Here is a 12,437-nt window from a genome sequence, read left to right as displayed (position 1 = left end):
AACCCGGCAGGGCAAAACCTCCTCTCTCTCTTACATCTGTTAATAATTTATTTTTAATCCTTGATTCTGTCACTTGGATAGCTTGAAAAAGAGGATTAGACTGATGTCTGTGCTCTTCCCTTGTGGTCCTAGGCAATAATGCTTCTTGATACTAGTTCCTGGAAAGCACAGGAAGGCAGAGGGCTCTTGTACTCCAATCCTGCTTGCTGATTTCCCACAGGCATTTAGTTGGCCACTGTGAGAAGAGGATGCTGGACTAGGTCGTCCTTTGCCCAATCGAGCAGGCTCTTCTTATGTTCTGATACAGGCACCCCCTAACTTGGCTCTCCAGATGTTTTGGGACCACAACGTCCATCATCCCTGGCTAACAGGACCAATGGTCAGGGCTGATGGGAATTGTAGTCCCAAAACATCTGGAGGGCCAAGTTTGGGGATGCCTGTTCTAAGATATTGCAATATTTTTACAGTTACTTGTGGCACAGTAACACGAAAGTTTGACTTCTTAATCATAGGGGAGACTGCTACTTGAGCCTGTGATCCTTTCCTCCCTGGACAAAGAGAAATACAGAGATGTGTCTAAGAAGCCAATTCCACCACAGATTATAAAATAATGCAGTTTATTAAGTGTGAATGGAGTGATCATGTGTTTTTCTTGCCATTATCTCACCTGCATTCCTAAAAGTTTGGAACATAGAGAGGACAGTGGAGAAAGGAGACAGTTTTAAAATAAGAGAAGGTGCATGCTGGTACTGACATGTGTTCAGTTCCTTTCTTGTCTTTCTTGAAAGTCTTAACAGGATTCTCTTCCCCCTCCCCCACTCTCAAACAGGTGAGGAAGATGATGGCCAGAATTCTATGGAGCCATCTGTGAATTCATTGGGAAGAACAAAGAAACAGTTTAAATGCCTGGAATGTGGGATGTGCTTTAGTCACAGTGGAAGACTGAGGACACATCAACGAATCCACATAGAGGAGAAACCATTTAAATGTACTGACTATCGAAAGAAACATCAAAGAACTAACACAGTGGATAAACCATTTGAATGTATTGAATGTGGAAAGTGCTTCAGTCGAAATGGAAAGCTTAGAATACACCAACGAACTCACACGGGGGAGAAACCATTTAAATGTATTGAATGTGGAAAGAGCTTCAGTGAAAGTAGAGCACTAAGAAAACATCAACGAACTCACACGGGGGAGAAACCATTTAAATGTATAGAATGTGGAAAGAGCTTCAGTAGAAGTGAACACCTTAGAATACACCAACGAACTCACACGGGGGAGAAACCATTTGACTGTATCGAATGTGGAAAGCGCTTCAGTGTAATTGGAAACCTTAGAAATCATCAACGAACTCACACGGGGGAGAAACCATTTGAATGTATTGAATGTGGAAAGTGCTTCAGTCGATATGGAACACTTAGAATACACCAACTAACTCACACGGGGGAGAAACCTTTTAAATGTATTGAATGTGGAAAGTGCTTCAGTCGATATGGAACACTTAGGATGCACCAACGAACTCACACAGGGGAGAAACCATTTAAATGTATTGAATGTGGAAAGAGCTTCAGTGAAAGTGGAGCACTAAGAAAACATCAACAAACTCATACGGGGGAGAAACCATTTAAATGTCTTGAATGTGGAAAGAGCTTCAGGGAAAATGGAGCACTAAGAATACACCAACGAACTCACACAGGGGAGAAACCATTTAAATGTACTGAATGTGGAAAGAGCTTCAATCACAAGGGACACCTTAGAAGCCATCAACTAACTCACACGGGGGAGAAACCATTTAAATGTACTGAATGTGGAAAGAGCTTCAGTGAAAGTGGAGACCTTAGAGTACACCACCGAACTCACACGGGAGAGAAACCATTTGAATGTATTGAATGTGGAAAGAGCTTCAGTGAAAGTGGAAACCTTAGAAGACACCAACGAACTCACACGGGGGAGAAACCATTTGAATGTATTGAATGTGGAAAGAGCTTCAGTCAAAATGGAACACTTAGAATACACCAACAAACTCATACAGGGGAGACACCATTTAAATGTATTGAATGTGGAAAGAGCTTCAGTCAATATGGACACCTTAGAATACACCAACGAACTCACACAGGAGAGAAACCATTTAAATGTATTGAATGTGGAAAGAGCTTCAGTCAAAATGGACACCTTAGAAGCCATCAACAAACTCACACGGGGGAGAAACCATTTAAATGTACTGAATGTGGAAAGTGCTTCAGTCAAAATAGAACATTTAGAATGCACCAACGAGCTCACACTCAGGAGAAATCATTTAAATGTATTGAATGTGGAAAGAGCTTCAGTCTATATGGAACACTTAGAATGCACCAACGAACTCACATAGGGGAGAAACAATTTAAATGTATTGAATCTGGAAAGAGCTTCAGTGAAAGTGGACACCATAGAAAACACCAAAAAATTCACACGGGGAGAAACCACTTAAATGTATTGAATGTGGAAAGTGCTTTAGTCAAAATGGAACACTTAGAAGACACCAACGAACTCACACAGGGGAGACATCATTTGAATGGATTTAATGTGGAAAGTGCTTCAGTCAAAATGGAACACTTAGAAGCCATCAATGAACTCACACAGGGGAGAAACCATTTGAATGTATTGAATGTGGAAAGAGCTTCAGTCAAAATGAACACCTTAGGAAACATCAACGAACTCACATGGGAGAAGCCATTTTTTGCCCCATAGGACGCACTTTTTCCCCTCCAAAAATGAAGGAGAAATGTGTGTGCGTCCTATGGGGCGAATGCAGGCTTTTGCTGAAGCCTGGAGAGCTAGAGGGGTCGGTGCGCACCGACCCCTCTGGCTCTCCAGGCTTCGCGCAGCTCTCCGCAAGGCGCGGGAGCCCGGCGCTGGGCTCCCGCAACTTGCGGAGAGTTGCCTGCATGCCACGCCCCTTTTTATCGCTCAGGCAGGCAGGGAGGGAGAAACAGGTCGGGCGGGCGAGCACAGTTCAACCCCCCCCTACCCAGCGCAAGGCGCCCGCTCTGCTTCCCACCACCATGTTGTTGCCTGAGGGGAAGACGCCACCGCTGCCACAAGGAGGACGGGAGAAGGAGGTGGCTGAGGCACCAGGGGCGGGCGAAGCACTGGGGCACTGAGTGGAAGGAGGGCGGAGAAGGGGACGGGAAGGAGGAGGCGGCGCTGACAGGTGAGGAGGGAAGGCGAGCGGAAAGGCGGCTACTGCAGTTGCTGCTGCTGCTGTGGCGCAGCGCGGAGACCGGCCTCCTCCACAGGTGCTGCCTCCCCTTCTCCCTCCCCCGTTTTCCTCTTCTTCCCCCCTTTTCCTCCTCCCCCCTCCCTCAGACTCCCCCCCCTCAGAGCTGCATCGGGGAAGGAGGCGAAGGAGGGGTGAGATAATCCCCGGGGGAGGGGGGAGGACAGGGCGGGAGGGGGCTTGATTAGGGGAGGGGGCTCTTTCAGGGTGGGGAGACCTCTTGCTCCTCCTCCTCCTGGAAAGGGGCATTTTTTTAATCTTCTGGTGGGAGGGGGGAGGTAGGTAAGTTTAGGGATCTAAATAGAGGGGGTGTGGAGGAAGGAAGGTACTGCCTCCAGATGAGGAGGGGGGTCTGAACCCTCTTTTTGGGGGCAAGGGGGTTTGGGGGGAAATGAGAGATCAGAGGCAAGGTTTTGGGGGGGTTACATGTAGGGTGTTTTGAATTGGGTTTTTGGGGGGAGGGGTAATACAAAGCCTTGGCTTTGGGGTGAGTGCGAGTGGGGTGGGGTTTTTAGGGATCAGCTCAGGGCAGCCATTTAGGTGGCACAGGACAAATTGGGGGTTCTTGAGGGGGTGCGAAGGTAAGCCGCCGCCAAGACCCCTATCTGTATTTTCTCTACTGCTGTCCTGAGGTTGCTGTTCAGGTGGATATCCTTTTCTTCTCTAAAAACTTCGGGCAGATATCCTCTGCGCTTCGGGCAAATATCCTTTTCTCCTCTAAAAACTATGGTAGGTGCGTTTTTAAAAGCTTGGGCTTCCCCCGCGGCTGGGGGGGGAATAATTTTTTTTCTTTATTTCCCCCCAAAATAACTAGGTGCGTCCTATGGGACGGTGCGTCCTATAAGGCGAAAAATACGGTAAATGTACTGAATGTGGAAAGAGCTTCAGTCCATATCGACACCTTACAAGACACCAACTAACACATGGGGAAGAAACCATTTTAATGTATGGCATGTGGAAGGAGCTTCAGCAAAAGTAGAGCACTTAGAATACACCAACTAACTCATACAGGGGAGAAACCATTGGAACGTATTCAGTGTGGGAAGAGCTTCAACTGGGAGGATAAACTTACATTACACTGGCAAACTCCGAAAGGGAGAAGCTTAAGTCAATATGGAACCTTAGGAAACACCCGCTAACTCACATGGGGAAAACCAGATTTATGAAACGTGGAAAAAGCTTCAGAGGGAGTGGAGACCTTAATATTCATAAGATAATTCACACAGGCGGGAAACCATATAAATGTATGGAGTTTTCCCAGATTTCCTGGGAAGTGAAGATGATTTTCAAGTGTCTGGATGTACAGGAAAGAACTGCAATAATAATAATAATATTTTTTATTTGCACCACGCCCATCTGGCTGGATTTCCCCCACCAATCTTGGTGGCTTCCAACAAAATACTGAAATACAATAGTCCTTCAGATATTAAAAGCTTCCCTAAACAGGACAGCCTTCAGATGTCTTTTAAAGTCTGGTGGCTGTTTTTTCCGTTGACATCTTTTGGGAAGGTATTCCACAGGGAGGGCACCACTGCCATATTTTTTCTTTTTACTGCCTCTGCCTCCATTGGTGACAACCACCATCGGGTTTTTGGTTCTAATATTTTTTTGTTCCTTTCCCAAATTTCATATAAGGCTTTCCTAATAATGTGATTTAGAAATCCATTGTGGATTTTTGTTTTATAATAACCCAGGTAGCTGTGCCACCGCACCATATTATCCCAGCCCTCAATATCCAATAATTTAGTATTCTTCAAGATCATTCCTTGAGCCAGACCAGGCAGGCAGCTTCGTAGTAGATCCTAAGATCTGGCATTCCAAACCCTCCTTTGTTTTGGTTTCTGTTAATAATTTAAATTTAATTCGGGTTTTTTTGCCCTGACAAATGTATTTTGCCAAATACCTGTGCCATTCTTTAAAACAATTTAAGCCATTAAGAACCAGAATTGATTGAAAAAGGAACTGCATTTTTGGTAAAGCTACCATCTTGATTGTAGAAATTTTCCCCATAACGTGAGTTTTAATTTACTCCAGATTAGTCTTTCCTAATATCGTTCCATACCTTAATATAAATGTCTTTCTATAAATTAATGTTTTTCATGGTTATCCAAATACCTAAATACTTTGCTCTGTTAGTAATTTTAAGTCCTGTTTCTATTTCTAAGTTTACTTTTTCTTGTATATCTAATTTTTTTACCAGTTTTGTTTTTTCTTTATTAATTTTGAATCATGATAATTGTCCAAACACCTTTCTTCTTTTCTTTTCTTTTTTATAATAATTTTTATTGGTTTTCTTTCTTACAACAAATATCCATCACCATCACTCAAAATTCCTTTATCTCATCATAGTCTTTCAATTTTAACTTTCCTTCTTGTTCTATAAGTAATTCTCTGTATGTTGGCCATATTCCTTTCATTGCTGACGTCTTAAGTGATAGTGCTTCAATGGGTGATAGCCACCATGGAGTTTGGGGTTCCAATAATTTTTGTATTTTCCCCATACCTTTATTAAAAACTTATTATAGTATTGTGGAGTCCTTTGTGTACTTTTGTTTTCCCATACCACAAATATGCATGCCAACCAAATCTGTTGTCATGTCCTTCCAGTTCTATTGCCTCTTCTTTCTCCAATTTAATCCAATCCCGAATCCGAGTAAGACAAGCTGCTTCATAGTAAATTTTGAGATCTTTAAGGGAAAAGCCTCCCCTTTCTTTTAAGTCTGTATTTTGTATTTTATTCTTCACCTTGTTTTTTCCAATATTACTCTAAAGCAGCTTTTTTCAACCTGTGGGTCCCCAGATGTTACTAGCAAGGCCAGAGCTCAGGGATGATGGGAGTTGTAGTCCAACAACATCTGGGGACCCACAGGTTGAGAACTGCTGCTCTAGAGGGTTTTCTGTTGTAATTATTAGATTGTCTGCTTAGGCTCTGACCTTCTAGGCCCTTTGTCCAACTTTAATTCCTTCTAGTCTAGGGTCTTCTGTTACTGCTTTAAAATATACTTCCAGAAGTGTGATAAAGAGGAGAGGAGAAAGAGGGCAGCCCTGTCTTGTTCCCTTAGAGATATTAAAATCTTCTGATATTTCACCATTGATAATTAGTCTGACCTTTTGGGAATTATAAATCGCTTTTATGCCACTACATATTTTCTCACCCAAACTCGTCATTTCCAAAGTTTTTTGCATGAATGCCCCTGAAACATCAAATGCTTTCTCCACATCCACCAAGATCATTGATGCCTTTTTATCTGGTCTCATTTCTAGGTATTTTATTATATCTACTACCAAGCATAAAGGTAAAGGGACCCCTGAGCATTAGGTCAAGTCGTGGCCGACTCGAGTTGCGGTGCTCATCTCACTTTATTGGCCGAGGGAGCTGGCGTACAGTTTTTGGGTCGTGGCCAGCATGACTAAGCCGCTTTGGCCAACCGGAGCAGCGCACGGAAAGGCTGTTTACCTTCCTGCTGGAGCGTTATGTAATAAAAAAAATTAAGGAGACAAAACAATGGGTACACCTAGAGAAGGACACAATTGAAAACACCTGCACCACAACATACCCACTCGTCCCAAACAAACTAAAGAAAATTCCCACAACACTTAACAGGTACACACAGACCATGCTCAAAGCATGGAAAACACAAATAGGCAAACTATCCCCAACCCCATCCCCACTAATCCCCCTGGCATACCACCCATTATTCCACCATGCAGCACAAAACCTGAAGATAAAAACCTGGCGAACCAAAGGCTTGTATCGCCTAATAGACTTTTATAAAAATGACAAACCCTTGTCAACACAAGAAATACAAGACAAACTAGAAGACACCCAAATGCCCTGGTTAACACAACACCAACTACATGCCCTCTTAAACAACCCAACAGTAAAATCAGCAGCAACTAGGCCCCTGACAACCTTCGAAAACCTCCTTCTAACAACAAAGGGAAACGGTAAAGGGATGGTATCCGCAATATACAAAATACTACTCCAAAATCTCGCAAATCCCCTAGACGCAATCAAAAATCAATGGGAGAATGACATAGGCTATGAGATAAACCCCACTCAATGGACCAGAATGTGGTCTAAACCCCCCTTTAAATCCATATCAACGAAAAGAAAAGAACTCACACTGAAACTCACCTACAGGTGGTACCTAACACCAAGGAAACTAGCGCTAATACACCCAGGAACCTCACCAAAATGCTGGAGAGGGTGCACCTCCACAGGCACATACTTCCACATGTGGTGGGAGTGTCCCAAAATCCAACTGTTCTGGACAACAGCCATACAAGAAATTTGTAAAATAACTAAGCAAGTAATAGACACCACCCCAGAATTGGCCCTACTAAACATCTTCCAAGACAACAATGCCCATTTACACCACAAAGAACTCATAACCCACCTGCTCTCAGCAGCCAGAAACACCATAACCAGACACTGGAGAGACCTGTCAGGAGTAAGCATGGACCAATGGTATCAAATAGTATGGGAAACAGCCCTACTAGAAAAATTAACTAATAAACTGAAACTGACACGGGGACAAACGGAAGAAGATGCCTTCACCCCGGTATGGCTCCCCTTTATCACACACACAGCCCAACAGGACAATGACAATAATCCACCAACAGCATACAAATCAATATGGCTAACCTGATCCAAAACACCCACCCACCTCACTCACACACGAAAACAAAGATCACCACCGCCAATCACAAGCAAACAATCACACCCTAGGCCAACCCCAACCTCTCTCACCACCAAAGGAACACAAGTGAACAACAAAAGCACGCTGACACCAAACTCTACATACATTAAACATAATAGAAACACCGCCACCCAATCCCACCCTTATCCATCTTCCCTCTCTCCACCCCCCTTTCTTTTTTCTCTCCTTTTTTATTTTTATTTTCTTCTCCCCCTAATGCCTCAACAAATGAAACGGATTTGTAAAAATGTTACATGGGGAAAAAATATATATGAGGCACTACACTTCTGTAAAACAAGAAAATCCTTAATAAAATATTTTTAAAAAAATAAAAAAATTAAGGTCTTTTATATATAATAAATGTTCATAAATGTACCAGCCAAGCACGTACATAGATACGTGGACCACATGTCTGGAGCAGCACAGGAAGACCGCCCTGAAACCATTTTGACTCCCAAACCGACCAAATGTTTTCCCTGAAAGGAGGGAGGGGGTGAGTGAGGGAACCTTCCCATTGTCTCAGGAATTGGGTAATCACCATCTCAAAGGAATGGCCAGACTACCAGGAAAGGCAATCAGATAAGGCATTATCAGATAACCTGGGAACAACAACAGTCAAATTTCTGTTGTAGACTGCCTTTTCTGTGATGTATGTATGATGTATGAAGGGGTGGTCTTGAGCTCCAGGGAAGGGAATTTAAAAGGTCTATGTAAGGGCAGGCACACCTTTGTTCGGGGTCCTCCTCCTTTCTCCTGCGTGTGAGGGGAGCAGCCTGTTGCAACAGTTCAATAAAGATCAGGCTTACTAGCTGCTTTGCTTCTCAATATTCTCCGGTTGGCTTCTTTGATTTTCTCCAACTGATGGAGAACCTGCAAAGGACTCTATAAAGGCTCTTGTGTCCCCCATAAGGGAATAAGGGCAGATTTTGTTTACAACAGGTACCTATTTATCTTCTTGCAGTTTGTGCTTTCGAACTGCTAGGTTGGCGGGAGCAGAGGCAGAGCAACAGGACTCACCCCTTCGCGGGGATTCGAACTGCCAACCTTCTGATTGGCAAGCCCTAGGCGCTGAGGATTTACCCACAGCGCCACCGGCGTCCCTATTGAGGACAATACGGCCTTGCAAAAGCGGGGGTCCAAAGCAGGCACAGTCCAGCGGGAGCAAAGCATGAGCTTATATTCTCTCTGCACACGTTCCCTCCCTCGCCTTCCCATTGGTTGGGTGCTGCAAGGTTTTCCTTCCCCCAATTATCAAATAACAGACAAGAGGCTGAAAGTGGAGAGAACTTCTCCTTCCTCCTCTGAGTTGCTTCCAGTTCCGGCTTCACCAGCAGAGATAAAATCGGGGCTTGCAAAGGTGGGAGGGAAGGAGGCGGGAAGCGGGGCTGCATCCTGCGGAGGCGGAGGAGGGGGCTTCTTCCTAATCAAGCCTCCTAATTAAGCGCCCTCACTCCCTGCCTCCCACGCGGGGCTCCCATTCCCGCCCCCGCTGCCCGGGATTTCGGGTGAGTGCAAAGCCAATGGCGGGGAAGGAGGGAAGGGGCTTTACGAGGAGGTCCAGGATGAGAAGCCCCGGGACGGGGAGAAGAGAAGGGAGGAAAGGGAGCTGTTTCCTTAAAGGGGGCCTTGAAGGCGGGGGGAGAGAAGCTTCCTCCTGCAGGGATCTGGTGCAAAGGGAGTTGCAGGGAAGGAGGGGGGAGAGGGGAGAGGGGTGGGCATTGCTGGCCAGGATCGCCTTAATAGTGTTACAGTGGTACCTCGGGTTACATACGCTTCAGGTTACAGACTCTGCTAACTCAGAAATAGTACCTTGGGTTAAGAACTTTGCTTCAGGATGAGAACAGAAATCACGCAGCAGCAGCGCGGTGGCGGGTGGTCCCATTAGCTAAAGTGGTGCTGCAGGTTAAGAAGAGTTTCAGGTTAAGACCGGACCTCCGGAACGAATTAATTACTTAACCCAAGGTACCACTGTAATTTAAATTTAGTATCTATACCCCAGCAGAAGACCCCTCGGAGGAGGACCTTATCTTTAGGCAACAGGCAAAAGCATTGCTCTTCTCCCAGGGGTTTGGCTCATTAAACAATCTATGGACTGCACACCTGCATGGGGGGGGGGGCGAGGGTTGTCGTTTTTATTTCTTACTCTGTTATGCATCTCTGTGTTTTTCTCTTGTAAGCTGCCCTGTGATCTTTGGAGGAAGGGCAGTATAGAAATGTGAAGAATAGCTATAAAAATAGGAAGCCCTCTTGCGTTCAAGGGAGGGGGGTTGGGACAAAGTCATTGATCAGCATGCATAACAGGATGGGCTTAGGAGGGAATAATACTAATAAGAATAAGAGTAAAATAAAAATAAATAATTCATTGCTTGCCCCCTGCCCATCTGACTGTGTTGCCTCAGCCACTGGGCGATTTCAATCAAAAACACCAAAAAATTTAAAACACCGAAAACTTCCCTGTACAGGGCTGCCATCAGAATTTAAAGAAATGCCCTCTTTAAGGAATTGTGTGGTGTAAACGTGTATGTTGTCCTCTAGGTCCAAACACATAGTAAGAGCAAGCAGTGCTCCAAAGTGCTTCTCTTGTGAACTTGCCATCTAAGTTGTTTACTCCTGACCAAAACTCCTGTTTCCCAAAAGGACTGGAGGGGGGGGTCTCCTCACCACTTTTAACCCCCCCACTCCCACCGCATGGAAGGCAGAGGACGTGTTCATTCACATCCCAGTAAACCATGAAGTGAACCAGGCGCTGCCGCTCCTTCCCCTCTCACTGGGCTGCAGAGGAGGAAAGGGATGGGTTTGAAGGCTCTTCCTGCCTCTCTCCCCTGAGGAACAAGAGCAAAGGGTGTTTCCAGGGCAGGAGGACAGAGGAGGAGGCAGCGAGGGCAGAGGGAGCAGTGGGCGGATCCCCCGCCTCTCCCAGGGGGTCCTGATGCAAGCAAGGGGCTTCCTTCTTCTCCATGCAAGGGCCACCCATGTATTCAGAGCAGTCCTTTGCAAATGAACTCTTAAGTTCCATGGAATCTACTCTCAGGCCACAAATGTCATACCATGCCAGCCTTGGGAAGGGAGGTGGGACAGGCAGCTGAAAGGAATTGCCAAAGGTGTTTGAAAATGGGAGGGGCCTCTTGGGGAGGGGATGCCCAATTGGGGCTTCTCCAGGGGCAGCAGAATGTCTTGGGCAGGAGAATCCCTGCAGGGGCTCTCAGACTCCCTTGGCTTCTTCTTCCCTCCCTCCCAGGAAACTGCAACTTGCTCTGGATTCTGCGCTCCTCACGAAGCTGAACCTGCAAACCTAGCTGAGACTGAACCTGCAACCCTGGCCAGGATGGAAGGAGGAAGATGGACGGTTGACCTGGTCAGGCTGTCTCCCGCATCCCTCCCCACAACCTCTGAGCATTCCCTCCCAGTACCCTTGGAGAAATCTGGTGAGTTCCAGGGGAGAGGAGATGGGGAGAGGGATAGATGGATGGTGGAGGGAGAAAGAGGAAAAGATGGAGAGGAGACAAATGGAAGGAAATTCCTGACAGGAAGAAGGAAGGGGTGAGGCCTTCTCCAAAGCAGCTCTTTGTTTCTTGAATCCCTTTCATAAAGTAGTGGGGGCAGATTTTCTCCCTCCAGGATTTTAAATCTTAGGAGTTACAGTGGTACCTCGGTTCTCAAATTTAATCGGTTCTGGAAGTCTTGCTGTTGTCGCATACATAGTCTTTCCTGGTCTTTTGGGATCTCAGTACCTGTAATTCCAAATAAATAAACTTCTGGTTTCTTAACAAAATTTATTTTAAACATTTTTTTCCAATTCATTATATACAATTTCCCAAAATGATACTGTTATTTTACATAACCACCACATATAGCAAAAGGTACCCACTTCTTCTTTGAAGTGACCTGTTCATCCTTTGTATGCCATTCTAGGAGCAAGTTATACATTTTAGACAGATTTTTTTTATGTTACTTCCTAAGAGTTCTTTTTGAAATTGTGATGTCTCATAACTAAAACCTTTTTTATTTTATTTTTTTAAAAAAAATTATTGTTAAAATAGGTCATCATTAATCCACATATATTACAGATGTACAAGCATACAAACATACATTTCATACAATCCTTAAAAGTGTTCAAACATACTTACACTCAATCCCACAAATAATTCCTTTTCCCAGCACCATCCACCACCCATCACCCCACCTTTGTGTTAGACTTCCAATCTACTCAATTGCAATTTCTTTCCACTTCTATTACTTTCTTTCACACACCTTTAGCCTAATTTCATAGAATCATAGAATAGAATCATACAGTTGGAATAGACCACAAGGGCCATCGAGTCCAACCCCCTGCCAAGCAGGAAACACCATCAGAGCACTCCTGACATATGGTTGTCAAGCCTCTGCTTAAAGACTTTAGCTTTGAGGTTCTAAATCTTGGATCTCTTCACAGGAACGGTACAGCACTCCAACTTCTCCTGTAAAATAGAAAAAGA

At 44.8% G+C, this 12,437-nt stretch overlaps 2 protein-coding genes across 11 annotated transcripts in view; both read left to right on the top strand.

The window, feature by feature from the left end:
• The window catches only part of LOC309523411 (uncharacterized protein), a 72,985-nt gene extending 70,184 nt beyond the window's left edge, over window positions 1-2,801 (top strand). The window contains exon 2 of the mRNA XM_082207206.1: window positions 830-2,801. Within this exon, the coding sequence (XP_082063332.1) occupies window positions 856-2,730 (1,875 nt within the window). The 5' untranslated portion in view covers window positions 830-855 and the 3' untranslated portion in view covers window positions 2,731-2,801. The remainder of the gene's footprint in view (window positions 1-829) is intronic.
• NOTCH4 (notch receptor 4) overlaps window positions 1-12,437 on the top strand; it is a 151,716-nt gene that overhangs the window by 68,711 nt on the left and 70,568 nt on the right. Inside the window, exons 1-2 of one of the 10 annotated variants that reach the window (XM_082206998.1) lie at window positions 9,080-9,467; window positions 11,201-11,387. The exons of 7 other annotated variants lie outside the window; for them this stretch is intronic. In XM_082206998.1, the coding sequence (XP_082063124.1) occupies window positions 11,288-11,387 (100 nt within the window). In that variant the 5' untranslated portion in view covers window positions 9,080-9,467; window positions 11,201-11,287. Of the gene's footprint in view, window positions 1-9,079; window positions 9,472-11,200; window positions 11,388-12,437 lie in introns of those variants that run through there. 2 more of the 10 variants (XM_082207000.1, XM_082206997.1) reach the window with 2 other exon arrangements.

This window comes from Podarcis vaucheri (assembly GCF_965113315.1).
Source record: "Podarcis vaucheri genome assembly, chromosome: 2".
NCBI lineage: Eukaryota > Metazoa > Chordata > Lepidosauria > Squamata > Lacertidae > Podarcis > Podarcis vaucheri.
The sequence above is the reverse complement of the archived record's forward strand: the minus strand, read 5'-3'. Positions and strand labels throughout refer to the sequence as shown.